General features: G+C 42.1%; 1 protein-coding gene across 1 annotated transcript in view; it reads left to right on the top strand.

Annotated features, from left to right (window-relative positions):
• SFMBT2 (Scm like with four mbt domains 2) overlaps window positions 1-27,211 on the top strand; it is a 175,882-nt gene that overhangs the window by 15,983 nt on the left and 132,688 nt on the right. The window contains exons 2-3 of the mRNA XM_088468906.1: window positions 7,085-7,179; window positions 14,979-15,219. Coding sequence (XP_088325032.1) covers window positions 7,085-7,179; window positions 14,979-15,219 — 336 coding nt within the window. The remainder of the gene's footprint in view (window positions 1-7,084; window positions 7,180-14,978; window positions 15,220-27,211) is intronic.

Genomic DNA, 27,211 nt, shown 5'->3' with positions numbered 1-27,211 from the left:
TTTTCATCCCCTCATTATAAATCAACCCCTACTGAAAAATAATTTACTCCTTCAGCTCATCTTAACAACTCCATTCAAAATAATTAATAACTAACCCCATTAACTTCCTCATCCCATTATTAATTAACTCCCATATTATCAATTACATTTTAATCCTTTACTACAGATATTAGCTTGAATAGCTTATTTAAACATCAATTTATATACCAGGATTTAAAAACTACATAAGTGTGGTATGTTAGGTCGACAGTTCTCATAGCGACATGCATAATGTCGACATGAGAATGTTGACATTGTCAAAATGTCGACAGTTTCCATTTCTACATTCATAATGTCTACACGGATGACATGTCAACATGATAGAATGTCAACCTAATGTACCTGATGGCCCAGCGGTCACATACCCGGTCCCGGCGGCAGCAGCATCTTTAGAGTCGTCTTCTGGGTACCGGCGATCATGTGACTATCAGTTCTGATGCAGATGTCTGACAAGCGGTACATGTGAATATTTTCCCTCTAACCCCTCCCCCTCCTTGTGCCTAATCCTTCCCTCGCTCCCCCCCTTCCCCTCAGCTGCCTAACTATAAGCGTTGCATTAGAGCACATGTTTATCACAGTTAGGCCAGCAGCAGAAGATACAACCTGAGCAGCCATAGACATTCATTTTATTGTAGAAAAAGCAACATCACATTCAGCTGGTTCAGCAGTTAAAAGGCAAATAGCTATAACTGGTAGTGAAAACATGTTATGATCTCTGCAGTCAGTCCTTTACAAGGTACTTTTAGACCTAATTAGCTAGGCCTACAGTCATTCTTACACGAGAAGGAAGATTAAGCCTTCTGTAATATAGAGAGTTTTTCATTCAAATCAAACCTAATGGCAAATGCATTTCTAATCCTCAAAACAAATGCAAAAATTTTCTTGTGCTCATGATGTGGCTGGGTGTAACTGTATCTGGTGTACCACACTTGCCTACTTTGTGATCATACTTTCCATGAGCAGCCCGGATCGGGGGCGGAGCCAGGCAGGTGCAGTAATTAAATGTCGCAAATTGCTACGTTTAGCCCCTCCCCCTCATCACGGACCCGCATATTCCCCATGAAATCTCCCCATCCTGCCCGCTTTACTAGGAAGTGGGCAGGATGCGGGAGATCTGCCTACACTTCTGGGGGTGCGGTGGGCTACTCGAAAATTTAGGAGCCTCCCGTGACTTCCGGTTAAGGTACAGGTACTGCTCCATAACAAGACCTTGCACTAGGAAGCTGGCAAGTCTGTAAACACTTCTCGGTGATGTGAATGAGATCATACATCTGAAAACAGATAATTATTATGCAGTATATCATGTGCTGTGGTAAACATTCTTATCAGCAGCAAATGTACTGTACACACAAAACCAAGATGCATAGCTATAAAATAATAGTAAATTATAACCTCACCAGTACAGATCCTTTGATTACAGACTTTTCTAGCTAACAAATGACCTCCTTATAGCTTATGAAATACAAGTTCACAACAACTTCTTTACTAATAGTTTGTGTGGTATTTCCCATCTCTATTAGGGCTCTGTTAAGTATTGTCCTGAATATTTTTTTCATCCCTATATTAATGTTTTTATACATATGCACAATTTTCAGTAAAGTATAAATTGATATTAAATAAAACACCACATCATGTTGTTCATTTGAATTATCCAAATATATCCAGTGCATAGAGGCACATCTATTATGTGATTCTGTGTTTGTAAACAAAATGTAAACAAATATTTGTAAAACTAAAATATAGTACAAATTGTAAAAAAGAAAAAAAAAGAAAATTCTAAGAATAAGCATTTTTACATTGATTTTATTCTGTTATCACCATCTTGAGGTGGCGATAACAGATTAAGTATTGCAGCAGTAAATTTACCACCCTAATGTTTGTTTAATAAACTTCCAAATATGGTGGGGATGCACTGGGGAGACACGGGATAGATGAAGTGAAGAAACACTGTGGGGGGTGATACTCAGAGACGTATGGAGAGGTTGAAACTGAGAGACACAGCAGGGGGGATGAGGCTGAGAGACATGGGTGTGAGGCTGAGATACACTGTGGGTGGATGAGGCTGGGAGACCTAGGGCGTGGATGAGGCTGAGAGACCCAGTGTTGATGAAAGAGGGGGTGGGGCTGAAGAGACACAGGGGATAAGTCGATGGCCGGTAACTAACGGAGGGATGGGGGGCCCAAAAACATGAGCGTTCTGGGCCTCAAGATTTTTGTTGCCGGCCCTGTTGCCATCACTACCTGAACTGTTGTTCAGTTTTACAATTAAATGGATCAATATGTTTTTAGAGAGCTTTAGAATATTATTGTTAATTAACAGTTATTTATATAGCACACATATATTACGCAAAGCTTTACAGAGAATATTTCAGTCATTCAGTCCCTGCCTAAGTGGAGATTACAATATATGTTCCCTAACAAGGTACACATACACGCTAGGGTTCATTTTTGTAGCAGAAGCCAATTAAACTACCAGTATATGTTTTGGACTGAGGAAAGAAACAGGAGCACCCGGGAGAAACCCACGCAAACAAGCTGAGCACATACTAACTCCACAGAGATAGTGCCTTGGACAGGAATTAAATTAATGAACTCAGGGATCTGTCATATAGGGCCTGATTCAGATCAGCACGCAAATGCCATTGCAGCTGCGATCGCTCACAGATCACAATTGCGGAAACATGCTAAGGACTCACTCGACGTTCACTGCTTACAGACGCCACTGAAAGCATCTTACATCCGCCGATCACGCAGAAAACCAGAAACATCCGAAACATTGAACGCAGATCAGGCACCATCAGTCTTTTGAGTAAGTCTAAGGTCTTGCAGAGGACTCTCCTGCTGCGAGCAAGAATGTAGTGGCTAATATATGGACGCCCAGGAAACAGTGTTTAAATGCTACCGACACGCCTGCGTTTCTCTAACCACCCCTCATTACCTTACCCAAACACTGACTGCCTGTCACTCAGTTTGTGAGTGAATCCTCCTGTGTGAGCGTAATCGCAATTCAATCGTTGCATGTGTGCGGTGTGACTTACATGCATGTGCAATGGCTAACAACCGCCCACTGTGTAAATTTTGCCAATTGCGTCCAGATCAAAATCAGGCCCATAGTAATGCTAACCACTATCCATATTAATGCTAACCACTACACTAATGGTGTGTAACTTAAAGGGCGTGAGGAGCTTTGTATGAGTTTACAACTTTATTTCACGTTTTCAAGGTCCAATTTCTGTAACGTAATAGGTAATATAATTTGCTAATGTACTAATACTCTTGAATGTAATCATTCTAGTTATTTGTGTATAATGCCCCTTTCAGACCGACGACCCGGGAAATGAACGGGTCTATCAATCCATGAATTTCCCGGGTCTTAGTACCCGACCCTGGTAAAGAGCAGTGTTGTGGTCATTTGCGTTCACAATTAGCAAAAATCCGGGTCGATGCGTGTTCATATGCAAATACCTGGATTTTTGCACTGTGTGTGAGTGAAAGGGATATAAATCAAAATGCAATAGCAATTTCTCAAACTGTTCACAAAGTATTTTTAAATAACAGCATGCCAAGAGATTGTAATTAGTCTGGTATAAAATAAACTAGAATTTTTATTATAGATATGTGTGTATACATTGATGATTTAAGAACATTAATATTTAGCTGTATATGTTTGCATAATTGTACTATTAATGACAGAGTCTGCGTGAGTTATGAATAAAAATGGATTTGCAGTTACCACTTCATCATTAAACATAGATAAAGTAATAGAACTGTTGTTGAAATCTCATTTATGATACTTAATTGAAAGATAATGGAGTTATTCCAGGACTTAAATTAGTCTTTGTAGAAACAATTATCTCTCAGTTCTTCTTGCAAACTGCAGTAATGTACACTGATATTCCACCACAAATAGTATTATATTGTTACCACAGGTTCAAGGATTGAATTTTAAATGAAACACATTCTTCCCAGTTCAATATGAAAGTCAATAACTATTAGATCACAGGGCAGTGTTTTAGTATCATTGAAGTGTTATTTGTTTTCAGGTCATTTGAAGATTCAAGATTAAAAAAAAAAACAATGAACAAGTAATTTTTTATATTTCCATTTTTTTTAAATGATGTAAATATAACTGATTTTCTTCTTAAAGGATATATACTGTCCAATATAACTGGGTGTGGGATTCTGAGATTGCGGGCAAATTTAAAGAGGCCATGTTTAGTAAGTGAAAACCAACTTGCATTGCCTCATTAAATATTGCAGTTTTAAATATGATCTCAGCAGTTTCAGTATCCAGCACAACATCACATTTGGCCCATCACCTCTTCTAACACTTTATGCAAGTCTAATCAGATTTCTGATGAGTTCCTATAGACCTCCATTATTATTGTCATTTAAAGCTTATGGATACTGAAAATAAATTGTATAACATTTGTTATTTAAAACACGTTGACTTTTTATTTTGTTATGTTATTTTTACTGTTTTTTTTTTTTAATTATTATTATTTTTACTTTCCAATTCTCACAGGGAAACTAAAGCAATCCAATACATAAAGATGAGACATTAAATAGAGTAGTGTATTATAGTATAGTGGGGGAGAAAAAAAAATGCAACTTCATTAATAGTGCTTACACCTTACATACAGAACACAACAGTAACTGTAAATCAATATGCAAGCTGCATATACATGTAATATAATATGAAAGTAGATCTGTAAGTGTGAGTATATGTATATTGACATATATGTATAGAAATATATATATATATATATATATATATATTAGGGATGAGCGGGTTCGGATTTCTGAAATCCGAACCCCCCCGAGCCCCCCCCCCCCGATCCGAGTCGTATCCGAGTCAGGCTAGACTTTTCCCGCCTGACTCGGATCTGAAATCGAGGCAAAACGTCATCATCCCGCCTTCCGGATCTCGCGGGTTTTGGATTCTATAAAAGGTCCCCGCGTCAGCGCCATTTCTCACTCCGGCTGTGGACAGTGAAGAGGGAGGGTGGGAGCTAGGGCTGGCTGGGCTGTGTTATGCTGCTGTTGTCCATAGGGGCTGTGACCACTCAGTCCATAGCATCTGACTGGGCTGTGTTGTACTGCTGTTGTCCATAGGGGCTGGCTGGGCTGTGTTGTGCTGCTGTCATAGGGGCTGGTTGGGCTGTGTTGTGCAGTCAGTTGTCCATAGGGGCTGTGTCCACTCCAAAGTCTATAGGGGCTGGCTGGACTGTGTTGTGCAGTATCCCATAAAGGCTGTAGTCCTAGAGGGGTGCTGTTGTCCAGGGGGTGATCTGTGCATCAGGGCCTGTACGCCTGTGTCATAAGTAAAGGGCCGGCTGGCTTGACCGTTAAAGGTTGCTGTAACCCCCAAAGTGCACTCCAAACAAAATAAAAAATTATTTTCTGTGTTTGTGAATTGTGTGCACTGTGGCTGCACGTGCATCAACAAAGGAGCAGCACCAAGCGTGCGCCTGTGTCCCATAAGTCTGTTAAAGGGTGGTGTAACCCCCAAAGTGCGCTCCACAAAAAATAAACAATTCTTCTTTTTTTGCTGTGTTTGTGTGCGAAATGTATGCGCAGTAGCCGCACGTGCATCAACAAAGGAGCAGCGCCAAGCGTGCGCCTGTGTCCCATAAGTCTACTAAAGGGTGGTGTAACCCCCAAAGTGTGCTCCTCAAAAAATAAAAAATTCTTCTTTTTTTTCTGTCTTTGTGAATTATGTGCACTGTAGCTGCACGTGCATCAACACAGTAGCAGCGCCAAGCGTGCGCCTGTGTCATAAGTCAAGGGCCGGTTTGGACATCTAGTCCGGACTGAAGAACATGCCAACAATTTCTGACTTGTCTACTGTCACTGCATATGATACTGTCACCACTGACAGAATGGTGGAGGATCACAATGGTGACAGCATCCAAGTAGGGATGTCAGACAGTCCGTACCTGTACTGGCAGGAAAAAGAGGCAGTTTGGAGGCCCCTGTACAAACTGGCTCTATTTTACCTGAGTTGCCCCCCCTCCAGTGTGTACTCGGAAAGAGTGGCTAGTGCAGCCGGGAACCTTGTCAGCGAAAGGCGTAGGAGGTTGCTTCCACAAAATGCGGAGAAGATGATCATAAAAATGAATTATCAACTCTACCAGGGAGACCAGCATCCAGAACGTACAGAGGAACCTGTGGTGGTGGATTCCAGCGGGGACAAATTAATACTCTGTGAGGATGAGGATGTACACAACACTGAAGAGGGTGAAGAATCGTTGGATGAGGATGATGAGGACGACATCTTGCCTCCGTAGAGCCAGTTTGTGCAGGGACAGATTAATTACCAGCTTGTTTTGTGGGGGCCCAAACGAACCAATCATTTCAGCCACAGTCGTGTGGCAGACCCTGGTGCTGAAATGATTGGTTTGTTAAAGTTTACATGTCCTGTTTATACAACATAAGGGTGGGTGGGACGTCCCAAGGACAATCCATCCTGCACCTCTATTTTTTCTTTGCATTATGTACTGTTTAGGGCCTAGTTTTTCAAACTGCCATCCTGTCTGCCACTGCAGTGTCACTCCTAGATGGGCCACGTGTTTGTGCCGCCCACTCGTGTCGCTTAGCATAGTCATCCAGCTAACGCGGTGCAACCTTTTGGACTAAAAACAATATTGTGAGGTTTGAGGTGTTTAGAATAGACTGGAAATGAGTGGAAATTAATGTTATTGAGGTTAATAATAGCATAGGAGCAGAAAAACCCACAAATTCTGTGATTTTAGCTGTTTTTATGCTTTTCTTCAAAAAAATACAGATCCAAAACACAAAAACACAGAACCAAAAACACGGAAGGGTGGTTTTGGCAAAACCAATCCAGATCCAAAACACGAAGAAAGATCCAGATCCAAAACCAAAACACAAAAAGTGGCCGGTGCACACCCCTAATATATATATATAATATATATATATATATATATATATATATATATATTAATTGCAAGCAGTAAAACATATATTTATTAGAGATATTTATTGTACTTTCATTATAATTGTGTTTTGCTTTGTTTTATAGGTGACGATTCCAATGTTGAAGATACAGATTTCAATTGGGATGAATATCTAGAGGAATCAGCATCAAGTGCTGCTCCACCCACTACGTTTAAACATGTATGTATTGCAGACCCTCCAACATAACCCCTTCCACCAGGTACAAAATAATCTGCTCTTTGAATTCTCTCTTAATTTATGATTGCAGTCACCTGTCTTGAACTACACTATGTAGACAAAAGTGATTGGACACTGACAGCAAATAGATGAACAAGGTTTTATTGATGTTATAGGTCCACTGCGTGCAGTGATTACCCTTCTTTAGCAAAATGTCCACAAGTTCCTGTACAACAGCAGGCGGTATGTTTTGCCATTCCGCCTTAAGTACAGTGACCAACTGTGACATTGAAGAAGTTCGAGACGGCCTAGAATGCACCCGTTGCTCCGATTCATCCCAGAGGTTCTCAATGGGGTTAAGATCTGGACTGAGCTGGCCACTCCATCCGGGTTACCAAATTTTCTGTATACCAGTCCAGCGTTGCCCTGGAAACCGGTGGCATTGTCGTCCTGATAAAAACATTTGTTGATGCCGTAGAACTGCAAGTGCATGGGCCTCACTTTTGTCTCCCTAGTGTAGTTTACTGATCATGTAACCAGTGTTTTAAGCACAGATGACTTCAATCATATATTATGAGGAAAGTCCTGGAGCATATCACTTTGTACCTGGTGGAACAGGTCACGTTAGAGTGAATGGTATTGCTGTAGTTGTTGACTAATAAGCAGAGCTAAAATCGGATGTGGATTAATAGATCTACACTATTTAGATAGGCAGTCAAAAGATCGACACTAAGCGATAGACAGGCAATTGGTCGACAGGTACAAAAGGTTGACACTTACAAAAGGTCAACATGGATGAAGATCAACAGGTACAAAAGGTCAACATGATCAAAAGGTCGACATTGGAATGGTGCCTAATTTATATCCAACTCAGCATCAGGCCCTTAAATGTTTTTTTCATTAGTAAGTAGAATGTCTCAAATATGTTCACAGTGTAAACCATAAATTCAGCTGTAATGAGGATCTTGGTGTCTTTCGCATGAGAATCATCAGCTGTGAAAATCATTCCACTTTCATGAATATTAACATAAATTCAGAATTCACATATTTCTATATCTTACACATTTACAGCACATTTGTGGGTGGTGGCAAGCAACATGAATGGCTAGAGTAGGGTAGTTATTGTAAAAATACTCAGTCATTTGTATATTCACTATGATTATAATTTCCCCCCAAAAATTGTTTTTTTTAACTATCAACCACTATGAGACAATGGATTAATTTAGTTCCAACAAAGAAAAGCACAAACAAGCAAAGTTATACTTTAGTAACAATAGCTTTCACATACGGAACAGAATGTTTATAATTACGTATTTCCCTTGCTCCCTAAAAATAAAGTGTCACAGGCCATATTTGATCTTAAACTAATGAAATGGCTGTAGTTCAACGCATTTGGCAAACTAAATGGAAGCTACAGATAAAGAGATAAATAATAATGTAAATAGGGAGACAGCTTCTAAATGAATACTGGCTGCTGATTGGAAGAGCGCATGTGTTTTTTGCTACAGTTGTCTGTCACTACCGTCTCGCTGCATGGGAGGAGAATCCTGGAGTTGACATGTCTGTGGTAGCCTGGGTCCAATAAGTAACATAAGAATAATAACCATGCCTAGTTACAGATCAGCAGCTGGTGGGGCAAATATATATATCCTCATCAGGGAATACTCATATAGTCATAATTAATGATACACAAAAATTCAAACCAAAAAAGTAGAACCAATAAATCATAAACAGGTTAATCACATATAGAGAGAAGCATATTCATATACATAAACCTGCAACCTTTAAAATATAAATCATAAGTATCTGCAGGGCCATTTAATTAGATTAAAATACTAATATATATATATGTGTGTATATATATATATATATATATTAGGGGTGAGCGGGTGCGGATTTCTGAAATCCGACACCCCCCCGAGCCCCCCCGATCCGAGGCCGATCCGAGTCAGGCTCGACTTTTCCCGCCTGACTCGGATCTGAAATCGAGGCAAAACGTCATCATCCCGCCTTCCGGGTCTCGCGGGTTTTGGATCCTATATAAGGTACCCGCGTCGGCACCATTTTCTCACTCGGCTGTGGACAGTGAAGAGGGAGGGTGGGAGTTAGGGCTGGCTGGGCTGTGTAGTGTAGTGTAGTGTAGTGCAGTGTAGTGTTGTGCTGTGCTGTGCTGCACTGTGCTGCTGTTGTCCATAGGGGCTGTGTCCACTCCTTCAAAGTCCATAGGGGCTGGCTGGACTGTGTTGTGCAGTCAGTTGTCCATAGAGGCTGTGTCCACTCCAAAGTCCTGTGCAGTGTCCCAGTCCTAAAGGGGTGCTGTAGTGTTGTCCAGGGGGTGCTCTGTCCATCAGGGGTGCTCCCCCCAAGTGCAAAAAAAATAAATATTTTTTCTGTGTTTGTGAATTGTGTGCATTGTGGCTGCACGTGCATCAACAAAGGAGCAGCGCCAAGCGTGCGCCTGTGTCCCATTAGTAAAGGGCCGGCTGGCTTGTCCGTTAAAGGGTGCTGTAACCCCCAAAGTACACTCCAAACAAAATAAAAAATATTTTCTGTGTTTGTGAATTGTGTGCGCAGTAGCCGCACGTGCATCAACAAAGTAGTGCCAAGCATGCGCCTGTGTCATAAGTAAAGGGCCGGCTGGCTTGACCATTAAAGGGTGCTGTAACCCCCAAAGTACACTCCAAACAAAATAAAAAAATATTTTCTGTGTTTGTGAATTGTGTGCGCAGTAGCCGCAGGTGCATCAACAAAGTAGTGCCAAGCGTGCGCCTGGGTCATAAGTAAAGGGCCGGCTGGCTTGACCGTTAAAGGGTGCTGTAACCCCCAAAGTACACTCCAAACAAAAAAAAAAATATTTTCTGTGTTTGTGAATTGTGTGCACTGTAGCCGCACGTGCATCAACAAAGGAGCAGCGCCAAGCGTGCGCCTGTGTCCCATAAGTAAAGGGCCAGCTGGCTTGTCCGTTAAAGGGTGCTGTAACCCCCAAAGTACACTCCAAACAAAATAAAAAAATATTTTCTATGTTTGTGAATTGTGTGCACTGTGGCTGCACGTGCATCAACAAAGGAGCAGCGCCAAGCGTGCGCTTGTGTCCCATAAGTAAAGAGCCGGCTGTCTCATTTCTTAAAGGGTGGTGTAACCCACAAAGTGCACTACTCTCCAGCAAAAATAAAAAAATATTTTCTGTGTTTGTGTGCGCCTTAGCCGCACGTATATATCAAATCAATATAACATAAATGGAGGACCAAACTTTCTCCGATAAAAATAAAATAGGGAAAGATCAAGAACCACTTCCTCCTAGTGCTGAAGCTGCTTCCACTAGTCATGACATAGACGATAACATGCCATCAACGTCGTCTGCCAAGGCCGATGCCCAATGTCATAGTAGAGGGCACATACAATCCCAAATGACAAAGTTCAGGAAAATGACCTTAAAAAAACATTTAAATCATCTGAAGAGAAACGTAAACTTGCCAATATGCCATTTATGACACGGAGTGGCAAGGAACGGCTAAGGTCTTTCCCTATGTTCATGACTAGTGGTTCAGCTTCACATGACGATGGAGGCCCTTCTCCCGCTAAAAAAATCGAACGAGTTAAGCTGGCAAAAGCACAGCGAAGAACTGTGCGTTCTAAGAAGATATCACAAATCCCCAAGGAGAGTCCAAGTGTGGTGGTGGTTGCGATGCCTGACCTTCCCAGCACTGGACGGGAAGAGGTGACTCTTTCCACCATTTGCACGGCCTCTGCAAGTGCTGAAAGGCGCACCCACAGTCCACTTGCTGATATGCAAATTGAAGATGTCACTGTTGAAGTGCAACAGGATGAGGGTACTGGTGTAGCTGGCGCTGAGGAGGAAGTTGGCGAGGAGGATTCTGATGGTGATGTGGTTTGTTTAAATCAGGCTCCGGGGGAGACAGTTGTTGTCCGTGGGATGAAAAAGCCCATCACGGTCATGCCTGGGCAGAAGACCAAACATTCCACCTCTTTGGTCTGGCAATATTTCTATCCAAATCCGGACAACAACTGTCTTGCCATATGTACCATATGTAAAGGTGAAATAAGTAGGGGTAGGGACGTTAACCTAGGAACATCCTCCCTTATACGGCACCAGCAGCGCGTTCATAAAAAGTTACTGTCAAGTTCAGAAACTTTGGCTAAGACCTTAAGTAGTCCAGGGACACCTAAATCCCTTTCTCCTGTTTTATCCAAGGAATCAGTGGATGAGGAGGATGAGGACGACATCTTGCCTCCGTAGAGCCAGTTTGTGCAGGGACACAATAATTGCCAGCTTGTTTTGTGGGGGCCCAAACAAACCAATCATTTCAGCCACAGTCATGTGGCAGACCCTGGCGCTGAAATGATTGGTTTGTTAAAGTGTGCATGTCCTATTTATACAACCATAAGGGTGGGTGGGAGGGCCCAAGAACAATTCCATCTTGCACCTCTTTTTTTTCTTTGCAGTATGTACTGTTTGGGGCCTAGTTTTTCAAACTGCCATCCTGTCTGCCACTGCAGTGTCACTCCTAGATGGGCCACGTGTTTGTGCCGCCCACTCGTGTCGCTTAGCATAGTCATTCAGCTACCTCGGTGCAACCTTTTGGCCATAAAAACAATATTGTGAGGTGTGAGGTGTTCAGAATAGACTGGAAATGAGTGGAAATGAAGGTTATTGAGGTTAATAATTGAATAGGAGCATAAAAACCCACAAATTCTATGATTTTAGCTGTTTTTATGCTTTTTTTAAAAAAAATACAGATCCAAAACACAAAACCCAGAACCCAAAACACGGAAGGGTGGTTTTGGCAAAACCAATCCAGATCCAAAACACGAAGAAAGATCCAGATCCAAAACCAAAACACAAAACAAAAAGTGGCCGGTGCACACCCCTACTATATATATATATATATATATATATATACACATATATAGACACAGGAACCATACATTATATTCCAACGTTTCTTAGAAGATTTATTGGATCTTTCATCAGATAAATGGCATAGATAGAGAAGCAAGGAAAGAATAAGGTTTTCAACTAAAAATTATTAACAGAGCGCATCCTTTGGGTTAGCACATAAACTGATAAGTCAACAACTATTTTCTCAACACAATCTGTATATTATGTTTGTTGTCTTTACGTTTAAAAAGGTTTGCATGACTCTTTTCTGGCAAATTATAGGCATGAGTTGAGATGTGTGTTTTCTTGAACAAATACTATCTTTTTGCCACTTTCTCATAACGCCGATTTGGGATGTTCTTAGGCTATTGTTCCATGGACAGTTTCTTACAGCTCTTCAGCGTAAGACTAACTATTTCAGTGTTGCCTCGGGCCACTCGGGGGAATTCTCTAGAGAGAGTATTTCTCCAGGGTTGCTCAGTTTTTGAGGACTGTTCCAGACAAATTCACACTGTGTCATTTTCTCTTTATTTCTTTGTAATGGACGTAATCCCTGATTGTTGCTTTTAAATATCCTTTCCTTGAATTTGCTTTGATTGTTTTCGGATATTCATGATGAAGTTCTTGTTTGTAAATGCAATACCCAACTGAGGGAACTCTCATAGACAAGTGTATTTATTTAAAATAATTATTGAAATACTTTAATTTTACACAGATGAACAACAATCAGTTAATCATGTGTCCTCAGAAGCCAATTTATACTTAGCATGGTCTATTTGGGTGTATCTTAGAAACAGAAGTTAATTCTTGTGTAATATGTGCAGTGGCGTCACTAGGGTTGGTGTCACCCAGTGCTGTAATGCACGGTGACACCCGCCCCCCCACAAAAAAAATAAAAAGTCGGGACAAAGGTGCACAGCTCCGCGAACTCTGCCCCCTTACCAGTCTACCCGGCGGGCGTGATGATACCACGCCCGATATTCTGGGTAGCAGTGCTTAAATTGGTCCTTGAGACGTGGTGGAACGACCCCCTCCCCCCTCTCCCCCGACGATTTATCAAAAAAAGGACAGCGTGCGCCTAAGGCCTGTGGCACAAAAAAGGGGTGTGATCTTGAAAAAAAGGGGCATGGTCACACAATACTATCCCCAATTCAAATTATCTCACACAGTAGCACAATCGTATCCACATTACACCATCAAGTAGTGTCCCTTATTTATGTTCTGGCACACAGTAGTGCCCATTTTACACAACACTCACATTATTGACCCTTATACACAATGCCAACAGTAGTAGTGCCCCTTATACAATGCCCACAGTAGTAGTGCCCCTTATTCAATGCCACCTGTAGTAGTGCCCCTTATGCATTGACCCCTGTAGCTGTGCCCATTATGCAGTTCCCCCTTTAGTAGTGCCCCCTGTAGTTGTGCCCAATATGCAATGCCCCCTGTATTAGAGCCCAATATGCAATGCCTCCTGTATTAGAGCCCCTTACGCTGTGCCCCCTTATGCAGTGCCATCAGTAGTGCCCCTTATACAATACCCCCAGTAGCTCCTCTTATGCAGTGCCCCTTATACAATACCCCCAGTAGTGCCCCTTATGCAGTGCCCTTATACAGTACCCCCAGTAGTGCTGTTATGCAATACCTCCAGTAGTGCCTCCAGACAGTAGTACCCCCTTATACAGTACCCCCAGTAGTGCCCTTATGCAATACCTCCAGTAGTGCCCCCTTATACAGTACCCCTAGTAGTGTTCTTATGCAGTGCCCCGTATACAATACCCCCAGTAGTGCTCTTATGCAATACTCCCAATAGTGCCCCTTATACACTATCCCAAGAGCTCCCCTTATGCAGTGCCCCCACTAGTGCCCCCTATACATTACCCCCAGTAGTGCCCCATATGCTGTGCCCCCAGTAGAGCCCTTATACTGTGCCCTCTATACAGCACCCCCAGTAGTGCCCCTATGCAGTGGCCCCAGAATGCTCCCAATAATGCCCCTTATGCTGTGCCCCCTCCACTGTGCATTACTACTTACCTTTCTTGAAGATGTCCAGGCTGGCTTGCACTAGAGGTGTCCAGGGTGCGCTCCTCGTCTTCTCGGCGTGCCGCATGCTTGATGACGTCACCGCGACCAGTGTCCAGAGCCACACAAAGGCACAGAGAGATGCTCTGTGCTTTGTGCCTATGTGTGGCTCTGGACGCCAGCCGCGGTGAGGGAATGAAGTGATCCCCGGCAGCGGCGGCGTTCAAGGCCATAAAAATTGGGATCGTCGGTGGTGTCGGGGAAGGGGGCAGACGTCTCTGTGGACGGGGTGCGGCCCGCGGGTGTGTGTGCGGCTGTTTTTGGTGTCACCCCCTTGAAGGGTGACACCCGGTGCGGGCCGCACCCCCCGCACCCCCCTTGTGACGCCACTGAATATGTGTTATTATATGTGTTATTATCTCTCGTGGAACAGTAGATTTTTCGAAAATTGTCAAAGGACCTTACACAGTTAAATATGAATGGGCCTGAATTTTTTATGTAATTAGTTATTGGAGGCCATCAAATCAGTTGATGACATTTATCCTCATGTCACACTGTTATAGTATTTTGTCTACATGCGAAAAAAATATATGCCTATTTGTAACCATGTAACCATGTATCTACAGTGACATGAAATAGATTGTCGTGTTGTTATGGATAAACTATGTAACTGTATTATGTTCTTGTGGGTAATTTTATGCCTTAAAACAGAAAACATAGTGAATGTATAGTTTCAATCAAAATGTACCTGTTTATTTTCTGTTTTAAATTTAAATTATTAAGAGATTTACATCTTTTGTGGTATGTTGTCCCTAAAAACGGATATGACTCATCAAATGTCTGCCATTTCAGTACATATATTTCTATTATCTTTCACAAGGTTGAGATCAGTCTTCAGAGCAGCTTTCATCCTGGAATGAAACTGGAGGTGGCCAATAAGAATAATCCAGATACTTATTGGGTAGCTACTATCATTACCACATGTGGCCAGTTACTTCTCCTGCGATATTGCGGCTATGGAGAAGATCGCAGAGCAGACTTCTGGTGTGACGTTATGACTGCCGATCTACACCCTGTTGGCTGGTGTACACAAAACAACAAGGCCCTAATGCCACCAGACGGTAAGATCAACAATTCAACTCATTGATGCTTTTTGATGACTGTAACCATTACAAATATATCTGTTACAGTGTATGCCCTGCATACTTATTATAGTAACAAGTTGTGTAATCATGTTCACTTAGACATTTATTTTTAACTCCCAAAATGTGAAAATTCCAGTAAATTAGGAAAATGAGCACATTGTTATGCTGGTGACTAGATGATAACTAATAGCTCTAAAAGTTCACAGAGTTGCTGTAATATAGCTAAAACTGGAAAATGCTGACAACAACCGTACACAGAAGGACTGCACCCTTTATTCATAACAATAAGAATTACTCAGATGACTAATGCACTGCTGTGGTTTCAAATAGACTAAGAATGTCTCCTTTTACATTACCGTTATGACTTATGGAAGGTAAGAGGTTTTTATGTGTGTGCTGCTAGAGCTAGAGGGGCTGATTCTGAGAGCAAAGCAAAAAGAGCAAGGAACTTTGCACATGGATAAAACACTGTTGCAGTGCAAGGGGTACAAATGGGTTGGGTATGGGAGACCGGCAGTCAGTATGGCGGCCATCAAAACACTGCCAGTGGCATCTCGATGCTCAGAATCCAGACAGGGGCTCCGTAAGTATACTAACACTCCCCACTTCACCCCCAAACCCTCCCTTCCTGCATCCTAAGCCTCCCCTCCCTGCACCCTAACCCTACCACTTAGTTCCTAAACCTACCCCTCCCCCCTTAGTGCCCAACCCGGTGGTGCCTAACTCAAAATCCCTTGCCCAAAGCCTAACCCTAACCCCCCCCCCCCCCGCAGCCTAACCCTACTAACCCTAACACCTCCTTGGTGCCTAAACCTAGAGCCCCCCCCCCATCCCGGGGCTAAAAGCTATTCCGACCCACTATACTGCCGTTTGGGATGCCGGCCGCCGGGATTCCGCGTCGTTATTTGGACTGATGTGGGTGTTCTGGCCATGGGTAGGGATTCCGGCACCGGGAATTCACTACATCCTGGTACAAATACATGCATTACTTTTGTATGCTGGGAAATACTGGCTGCTTTTGCATGAGCCCACAAATGCTGGACAGCTTTATTTTTACACTAGAACCTCTCTCATATCTAAGTCTCTCTACACATGTTACACCTTCCCCACCTGCTGATTGTCTTCATGTTATTCACCAATACCAAGTACATTTGAATATTCAAATATTTTTTGTAGACCAAAAAAAAAACCATTAGTTACTTCAATATGATTTCATTTCTTGTTAGTTTATAGTTATTATAAAACCAAGGTGATATTTACCTAGGCAAACACTAGTTGGTATTTTTAACAAATTTAATGGGTCTCCTGCATTGTTGAACATACGTTTTTACACTACACATGCTGCACAGTCAAGCATACGCAAGTATGGGTAATACAGAGTCATACGTATTCCGCTTGTATGAACACTGTACCTATGACTAAAGAGGCAAAACTGGTCTGGAAAGGGGCGTTCTCATGTAATCAAAGCCCAGTGAGGGCACGTCAGCACAACAGGGAGCTACACAAAGCTGGACGTAAGTGTAAATATTCCTGCTGCCAGACATATCTCTTGGACCTAGCATAGGGCTGATGCAATGTGCACTGATGATGACTAGTGGCAAGCCAAGAGTACGGATAGGGGCAGGTACTGTAAGATGTGTGCAAGTCTGCATATGGGCAAGTATACTCATTTTTTTGAAATGCACCCAATTCAGGAGCACTTGTCCAATTTCCATCCAACTCCTCCTCAGGCCCAAATATGTCTAGTTATGCTGTATTCTACTGTAACAAATTCAGATAAACTATCAAAAATTGGAGCTTCAGAAAAAAAGAAATATTCTTTGTATAGGGTGCCTCTAACACAAGTGCCTGTCACAGTATGTAGAAGGAACTAATAATTCCTAATTGCAACTGTAGCCAGTAGTAATGGGCCTGATTCAGAGATTTATGTAAATTCGATATTTAAGTGAATCTCCCAATGTGTTTTGATCTGCGCATTCGATGGAGCCGCACTGCACATGTGCAGATTAGATCCTGGTACATCGGTCGCGGTGCCCCAAAAGCCAAAGCATAACTGACATGCTTCTGGCATTTGGGAACGGTGACGGGGAGCGTTACAGAAAATGGAGGCATGTTGGCCGCATTTTCTGCGCGTGTCAATGCCAGTAGCTGTGTCTTTGGCCTGGGCAACGTGCATCCTGAGTCAACTGAGGGTTACTCATTTGTTCAGTGTTATGCAGATGATCCAATGATGCGTTTTTGGATACAGCAGCGGATCACAGAAGCCTGCTCTGGGCAACTTTTTACTTAAGATGCCTCCTACGGCTTTAGCATATTTTAGCACAGCAACTATGTAATAAGATGCAGCAGCTGTGCCTGTACCGTAAATCACTGAATCAGACCCAATGAGTGCTACTAAACAGTCTGTTCTCAGACACAATTAGAGCGGATGTTCAGTTACCAGAATGTCCTCCGGCTGAATGTCACACTGCTTGGTCTGGCACATACGTAGTGATGGCCACCTGACACAGCGCTGCTCAGTGGATGTAAAAGTCGCTAAGACTGCAGCATGCACATGCAAAGTGCTCCTGCACCAACAAGCCCCAACGCGGCACTCGAAAGGAGAGGCTCTGGTAGCAGTGTTGAATACACACAGGAGTAATGGGATGCTCTAATAGCAATCACAAACAGCAGTACATCCCAGCTGCTGCAACAGTGTGAAAAAGTCTCCAGCAGCAATACTCAGTCCACAAAGAGACATCCGAACAACTGCAGCAGTAAGTGATAGTAAAATCAGAAAGCAACAGTGCCCAGGTCATTCCTTTGTAAACAAAAACAGGCCTCATGCATACACTTCAATTAAATGGACTGATTTCCACTATAACAGAGAAACCATGATCACGGAGCCTCCCTACCATTATGAAAACCAGTCACAGGTCAGTCAGTGCAGTACTGGTGCCTGTGGCTGGAGGGAGATAGGAAAAAAAACAGCTTGGTGACTTCTCTACTAGCCCTTTCCTGAAAAGTATTGGGGCTCGTCATGACTCCACTAGGCTGTGAGAACAGAGTGGTATTGAAAACTCTGGAGTGGCAACTTTGCAACACCTGGGGACTGGAACCTCTGTCCATTATACAAAAAAAATAAAAATAAACAAAGTATTTCAGTCCAAATAGAAAAAAAAGTAACCCAAAGAATTAACATACCGCTCTGCAGACTCCTGTTCACTGACTAACAGTGGAGAAATGTACATACAGATTGAGTCTCCCATATCCAAAATGCTTGGGAGCAGGGGTATTTTGGATATCGGAATATGCCGTATTTTGGAATATTTGTATACCATATTGAAATGTCTTAGGAATAGGACCCCAATATACACACAGAATGCATTTATGTGTTATATACACCTTATACACACAGCCTGCAGGTCATTTTATACAATATTTTCAATAATTTTGTGGCTCAAACGAAGTTTGTGTGCATACATGAAATTCATTTATGTTTCACATACACCTTATACACACAACCTATAGGTCATTTTATACTTTATTTTTAATAATTTTTTGCCTTAAACAAAGTTTGTGTACATCGAACCATCAAAAAGCAAAGATTTCACTATCTCAGTCATGCTAAATATATTCCGTATTTCGGAATATTCCGTATTTCGGAATATTTGGATATGGGAGACTCAACCTGTAATTGTTTGGCTAGTGAAGGAGAGTTTGGAACAGGAGATTAGCTGTTCATGGTGATGGGAAGGAGGTAGTGCATTCTGTTAGTTCTCATCCACTGATTACATCTACAAATTGCTGTGACTGTGTATACTGAAGTCATAGTAAAACAATCTTCTTCTGTTTTGAAACTAAAATAGAGGTAAAAACAATGTTTACTGCAACATATTAGGGGGTATATTAACCACCAACTACATCTAAAATGCGGTTGAGATGTGAATCTATTGCCCCAACTCTCAATGTGTAGTGAAAATTATTGCTTGCATTTAACAATATTGGGGTTCTAGGACAGAACTTTCCAAAGGCTCTGTCCTGGTGAAGACCATAGACCTGCGCATGCATCAGTGAGGGTAGACAGAGAGGCATCCAGAGGAAAATATGGGGGACCACCACGTCTTTTTCCCCGAGTATTTTCACCACCTCGACTGGTTCAAAAAAGCCTGGTGCTGGTTGTGCTTTTAGGGGGGACCCCATGTCATTTTACTAGCTTTTTTCACACAGAAGCCTTCACGGCTCTCACTGATCTGTGAAGGCTTCTGTGTAACTCGCACGTTGTATTGAAAGTCGCATTACAATGTGCGATTTTCCCCTTAATTTAACTGGCATGCACTTGCTTGCCAGTCAAACTTGGACCCTTAAACTCACACCCTATTACATTTGCGAGTTTAGGGACAAACCTGCACCTTCAAAATGTGCGAGAAGGTGTGAGTTTGATCCCGCAAACATACACGCACCTTATTACATCCTGCCCATAGTATTTTGCTTAAATACTTAAAGCTGGACTACCACCTACAAAAAAGAATTTACTAGTGTGTCCCTCCCCCTTGCTGCATAGTCATGGAAATTACTGCAGGTAGTAGGTCCTGGGTGGGGCATTGGTTAAAGATCCATAGATGTAGTTAATCCTTAGTTATTAGGATCCATAGGTGTAGTGAATCCTTAGTTATTATATAAATAAGTACTGTAATACAGAACCGGCAAATTAGTTTTAATCAGTCACTTTGAAATGGCTGCGGAGGTATGTGTGATTGGCATGACCAGTCAGTGGCTCTTATGCACCCTCCACCTCTCTCCATCGGCTCTTAAACTGCTGTTTGTAAAAAGTAAATTTCTGTTCAATTTTGTATGTAAATACAGTTATAAGTAGCTCTATTAGATACATTTTATGATAAATGCAAGTGTACCTTTAAAGGTCTGGGAAACAGTTCCCTGCTGTAAGACTAAAGGGGGGTATCCACTAGACGATAAAGTTGAACGATTGAACGATAATGATAAAATCGTTAGATAATCGTCTGAACATCGTTTGAACATCGTTTGCAAATCGTGCAGTAATTGTTTCTAACGATGTACGATGCGCGCTCCCGCTGGTCGTTTGACCGTCTCCTCCATCGACTGAACATGCAGGTCAATTTCACTTGATTGCTTACAAATCGTTTACACATCGTTTACACATCGTTTACACATCGTTCACGCTGAACGATCAAACGATGAACCACTATCTGCCCACTATAGCTGAAAACTCTCAATCACAGATTAAAACAACATAGTTTATTGTTATATATTTTGCAAATCGTTTGCATATCTTTTGCAAATCTTTTGCAAATCTTTTGCAAATTGTTCAGAGTGGAAGATCATATTTCAAGGGAAACTTCAAGGGAAAATCGTTAAGATGTTGGACAGGAATAAAATCGTCTAGTGGATGCCCCCCATAAGTCTATTTTGCATGTCTTCTCTTGCTGAAACCATCAAAAGGAATTAGAATGATGACTGCCTTAATCCCTTCTCCTTCACATTATGACACATTCTGTTTTACAGACTTACTTTTTTTTTTAAATATCACAATGGTCTCTGAATTGTTGTAATAGTGGACTAATATGAAACATTGCTCAGGTATTACATCAATATAAGAGGAATCGAGAAAAAGGATTTGACATTTTTAATTAGTATAACCCTATGCTGAACAAAAGGATAGGTTCAATTATACTACACATGTAAGTGCAATTACTGTAGCTGGTTTCTGCTCGCACCTCCCTCCATAGGCTGCGAGCAGAAGTGACCTAGAGCGATATAACTCACAAAGCTGCCGGAAGATGTTGCGGAAGCATTAGCTGGTGAGTAATTTAACTAAAAGGGTACCCCAATATTGTACAACAGTGAAAATTCCTCAAGCACAATGTTAAAATAAACACTAAATACAAGATTTCAGGTCAAAATTAAAAAATAAATAAAATAGAAAAATACCCAGAAATTAAAAAAAAAACAATTCTCACATATTTTATCTCCTAGTGCCGGCGCACTTCTTAGTTATACGGAGCCAAGCACAAATAAGTTTACTTTTTTCCCAAGTGAGGTTATTGAAATGAGAAAAAGGAGTAGAGAGGAGGCATTTTAGAGATGGCCCATGCTTTGCAGACTGCAGAGGGCACACATTTGACATCCTATACATTTAAAGGGATAGATTTGGCACCTTACAGTAGTGCAATTTTAGGTGCAATTTGAGCAATATAAAAAACCATAAGTATTAAATAGAACAAAAACAGTCCCAAATGTATTTGGGTAGTCCGTCTAAGGCATTTTGTAGTGCACTTTCAGTGCAATGACATGAGAGCCGAATGTTGCTGGCTAATAGGTCTTTAAAAAGAGAAATTCTAAAATAATGAAAAAAGTTAAAGGAAATAATAAACTAAAAATGGTTATTATTAGGATAAAAGACTGTTAAAATAAAATTGTTTTGTTTTCTAAATAGTACAGTTGTTTGATAACGGGAAAATGGTCATGCCCATTTTCCTCTGCACAACTAAATATTATTTTGCATAATGAACAATAAAGAGTAACACTTACTGAACCCATTTGTTCACAGTTGTTCCAAAAATAATATGCAACTTTCCCATACTAGTAGTTTCTCAGTATGTAACATCAAGGAAAAAATTAAGAAAGGGGACAATATTTGTCAAATTTAGCTAATGTAAGAGTGCAGGTTTATTCCATTTTTATTCATTTAACATTATATGTAATAGTACTAAAATAGCAGTCTAAATTGCATTAATGTAAAGAAAAAGTATATGGTTACTTTAAAAGGATTATACAGTTTCCGAATATTAACAATATTTATATTTTGTGATATCTTCATATGATTGGTTGCTCTCATCACCTTTGTCTACATTTTTTTTTCTTTTCACCCTGTGGTATCTATTTGTTAAACCCCACAAAGCCTCAACTCCAGCAAAAATAGTTATTTTTGCCAGAAATAGAGCTTTTTGATATTTTTCAAGTGTGACTGCTGTTTTCCAGTATTCCCGGCATTAGCCATGCCCTGCAATTCCCCATGTTTTGTATTGTTACAGTAGCTATCGTATATGTAACAAGAACAGTGATGGTACAAGTACCATTGGTGTTCTCTAATCACTATAGCCATCTCCGGATGGCAAATGTAAGGAGAAATTCTAGAATAAAGTATCTATCTATCTATCTATCTATCTATCTATCTAAGAAAGAGTGTTAGGACAACTCTAATGGTGCGTACACACTGGGCGATTTTACTGAGCGATTGCACTATTACGACATTGTAATCGTACAATCGCTCAGTAATTGTGCACAAGTTGTGCACTTCTATGTCAGAAACGACCAGCGATGCGCACTCCCGCTGGTCGTTCCCGACATTGTCCATCACCTGAACATGCAGCCCAATCTGCCGATAACGACAGATTGGCCATGTTCTGGAATGATGGAGGGTGCCTACATTGAGTGACTGATCGTTCAGTGTAGGCACTACAGGGGATCAGGAGCGACTTAACGATTACGATGTAGTAATCGAACAGTCTTTCCTAATCGCCCAGTGTGTACGCACCATAACTCCGTAAATGTTAGCACACTTTATACAACAAACTAAATGATACATGTAAACATGAAAGGTACGGGTTGGGTATGAAATCCCGGCTGTCGGGATGCCGCTGTTCAGAATACCGACAGCGGCATCCCGACAGCCAGAATCCCGACATCCATAGGAAGCCACGTAAGTATTTTCCCAAATCCCTACCCTAACCCCCCCTTCCTAGTGCCTAAACCCCCCCTTCCTAGTGCCTAGTGCCTTAACCTCCCCCTCCCTGCACCCTAAAGCTAAGACCCCCTCCCCAGTGCCTAAACCTAACCTCCCCCCAGTGCCTAAACCTAACCTTCCCCTCCCCGCACCCTAATCCTAACACTCCCTCCCCCGTGCCTATCCCTCCCCTTAATGCCTTACCCTAACCCCGCTAGCTAACACCCTAATACCTTTGGGATGCCGACTGTCGGCATACTGGTGCCGGGATCCCGACTTGTCAGGATTTTGGCACCAGTATTTGGACCGTCGGCATCCCGCACGCCGGGATGCTGACTATATCCCAAAACAGTGACTAGGCAAATCACCAAAAACAATATTATGAATAAAAAGTGAAAGTATATTTTGTTATACACTCCCTTTTTCAGGTGACGGCAGTCTTTAGTATTCTGAGTGGCAGTCAGATAGAGGAATCTGAATAAAGTGGAGAAAAGTATTGTGCCTTATAGTGTAGTAGCTTAATACATAGGATGATGATGTAAGAAGAAGGTGTTGGATATGAGTACCAAAGATACAGTAATGCAGGCTTATCTGATTTCCAATTGTTGTTGTGACTTCCCAGGATTTCAGGTGGATCTCGGGTCCTGTGTTTTCCTTAAATCTAGTTTATACTCGTTCAAGCACAAAGGAGAGAAAAAGCAATATATCGTACTACTGAATGCAAGGTGGAGATATATATGTGCAATATAGGACCGCATATCATATAAACATGTTATCATAGGCTGTGTACCAGATAATAAATGGATAGAGGTATCTTAGGGCCTCATTCAGACCCACTCGCAAGCGGCTGTCCGCTCGCAAGTGGGTCGATGGTGTGCACTGCGCATGCGCACGACGGAGGGAGCTCCGTCGTGCGCATGCGCCAGACGCGACAAGCGAAGGACTTTCCTTTGCTCGTTGTGTCTGATCAAAGGGGGCGTGCTGTCGATGTTGATTGACAGCACGCCCCCTTTGGTGGGCGTGCCGGAGGCGTGCCTGCCAGACGGAGGCGTTCCCAAGGAAACGCCTACCGTCAGAAGCCGGCCCCACTGACATCACTAGTGATGTCAGTGGGAGTGATTTTGGCTCTGATAGAGCCAAAATCACTCCAGGGCTTTTGGTCGAAAACCCCGACCACAGGCTTCTGGTCACACTGGCGATGGTCGCGATGGTCAAGACCATCGCGACCATCATCCTGCACGCTCGTATGTGCTGTGGGTGGTGACCCACAGCTATACGAGCGTCCAGGAGGACGCTCCATATTTATGGAGGTGGGCCCTGATTCAGAGCGAGCGTTCTGCTCAGAGCGTCCGGCTCTGAATGAGGGCCTTAGTGTGTCTTTCTTTGTATCCTCTTTACTGTTCCTTAGTGGATGTGTTCTTTGTCATATAAGATTCTTCATGGGAAGGAAAACAAGTCTCCATCTGTGAAGTTTTTAAGCCACAAAGACAATAGGGACAAAGAGGAATGTCACACAAGAAAACAAGGAAACAGAGTTCCTGAGTACACAAGTTGTTAGTGAACAGAATGTGTCTCAGATGGGAAATCTTATCTGTGCAAGAAGAAATATAATCACTATAAATCAGTATTAAGATACGTGTCCAACGACTCTGATACTACAAGTTCCTGCATGTCTGCCTAAAAGTTGTAGTGTGATGCCCACTTAGCTCAAAACTGTGAGTCTGCTTGTTTTTGGTTTGACTTGTGTTTCTGTAGTGTTCATACACACAGAAGTTAAAAAGCAACGCTTGGTAAAAAATTGTAGACAAAACCTTGTACTTTGTCTATAACAAAACAGTGATTAACCTGTCTCAAAGCATCCCTGCATAGTGCATACTCAGTGGTACTAAGGGGTCTATTCATAGAGCAGTGAAAAGCCCTGTTTAGCTGAAAACAGCGCTTTTTACTACTTTCGTTAATTAATGGAGTGGGTTACCGTGGAGAAGATTATTCCTTCTCCAGCAGCATCCCTGCTTCATGTATGCATCACATTACCATACTTTTGTATGGTCAGTGCGATTCATAGAAGAATGGAAAACTCAGCTTTCCGTTCCTCTGCTGTGTACAGATTACGCCATCTCAGGATGGCGTAATCTATACTGCGAAACGAAAAGAGCAGGGAAGTTGAAGCCACCCTGATCTCAGATGCCGGAGCATGTGCAGTGGGAAGAAGGTATATTGGAGTCTTGATATGTCTGCTTCAAGGATCGCCGGAGGGGCCATTTTACCGGAGGACGTCGCTGGACAGCTAAGTTTACATGAATGGGTACAAAACATTACCATATATTTCATTGATGTGATGTGATATATAGTGATATTTTTCGGTAGCCAGTACATGTTTTACATGAATAGATCCCTAATTACCTAACATGCATAAGTATGAAACAACATGATATTATACAGTTTAAGGTTAAGCCTTCTGAGCATAGCATGCATTGTTGAAATTGACGTAAAGGGAATGCTTGTAAGAAAGTGTGTACGTACTGGTACCTTCACTTTTACATTGTACACTATCAGCCTCAAAATATGTTTACTAATCTTTAAGCAATTATAATGAATACCTGTTTGTGTGAAGCCTTACTGTTAATATAAACTGATGATATTTACCGGCAATATTTCAAGTATAGTACAATACTTCATGTTAGCTGCATTTGGCTAAAAAGAACTGACTTGCACTATTTTTACTGTCATATATTAAGTATTAGGATCATGTTTTTATAACATACATATCTTTTGTATGGGGTATTGCAGACAGGGCAAAGAAATGCCAGTCAAATGCCAAAACCTTGCATTGATTGCTGCACTAGAAGATAGCTATTGCTTCTTTGCCTGAGGAAAGAGAAGTTCATAGAGCACGTTGAAGCCACCCTGTCATGTTCTTGAAAAGTGATTTCATGTGCAGGGTTGAGCCTCAGAGGGATGACTTCGCTAAAGATAGATTGAAGAAAGGGAAGTAGCTGTAGCTGTTGATTGTTGGCTACAGGCAATGATCTGCTATGGTAGCTGTATTCTTTAAAATGAGGATTATATGCTTCTTGTATAGCACACAATATATTCTGTTGAAAAATTAAATAGATTGTCCGTCCAGTGTTCACAACAACTGCAATAGGTGGACTTCCATGAAAACTTATTGCGTAAGGAATTAGCTGAAAAATAGCAGTTCTTTGGTCAGTACCTAATGTTGTGATGCAGCCATTGGTTGTGATGTTGTGATGCAGCCCTTTGGTTGTGATGTTGTGATGCAGCCCTTTGGTTGTGATTTTGTGATGCAGCCCTTTGGTTGTGATGTTGTGATGCAGCCCTTTGGTTGTGATGTTGTCATGCAGCCCTTTGGTTGTGATGTTGTCATGCAGCCCTTTGGTCAGTGCCTAATGTTGTGATGCAGCCCTTTGGTCAGTGCCTAATATTGTGATGCAGCCCTTTGGTCAGTGCCTAATGTTGTGATGCAGCCCTTTGGTCCGTGCCTAAAGTTGTGATGCAGCCCTTTGGTCAGTGCCTAATGTTGTGATGCAGCCCTTTGGTCAGTGCCTTATGTTGTGATGCAGCCCTTTGGTCATTGCCTAATGTTGTGACGCAGCCCTTTGGTCAGTGCCTAAAGTTGTGATGCAGCCCTTGTGCCTTATGTTGTGATACAGCCCTTTGGTCAGTGCCTAATGTTGTGACGCAGCCCTTTGGTCATTGCCTAATGTTGTGACGCAGCCCTTTGGTCAGTGCCTAAAGTTGTGATGCAGCCCTTTGGTCAGTGCCTAATGTTGTGATGCAGCCCTTTGGTCAGTGCCTAATGTTGTGATGCAGCCCTTTGTCAGTGCGTAATATTGTCATGCAGCCCTTTGGTCAGTGCCTAATGTTGTGATGCAGCCCTTTGGTCAGTGCCTAATGTTGTGATGCAGCCCTTTGGTCAGTGCGTAATGTTGTGATGCAGCCCTTTGTCAGTGCGTAATATTGTCATGCAGCCCTTTGGTCAGTGCCTAATGTTGTGATGCAGCCCTTTGGTCAGTGCCTAATGTTGTGATGCAGCCCTTTGGTCAGTGCGTAATGTTGTGATGCAGCCCTTTGGTCAGTGCCTTATGTTGTGATGCAGCCCTTTGGTCAGTGCCTAATGTTGTGATGCAAAATAAGGTTTCTGCAATAAATGCTTTTATATCAACAGCTTTACAGCACGTTAACGCTGTCTTACATAAAACA

This window comes from Taudactylus pleione, unplaced genomic scaffold (genome assembly GCF_031769625.1).
Source record: "Taudactylus pleione unplaced genomic scaffold, aTauple2 ptg000086l, whole genome shotgun sequence".
NCBI lineage: Eukaryota > Metazoa > Chordata > Amphibia > Anura > Myobatrachidae > Taudactylus > Taudactylus pleione.
Note: the sequence above shows the minus strand (reverse complement) of the source record. Positions and strands in the feature narration are given on the sequence as shown.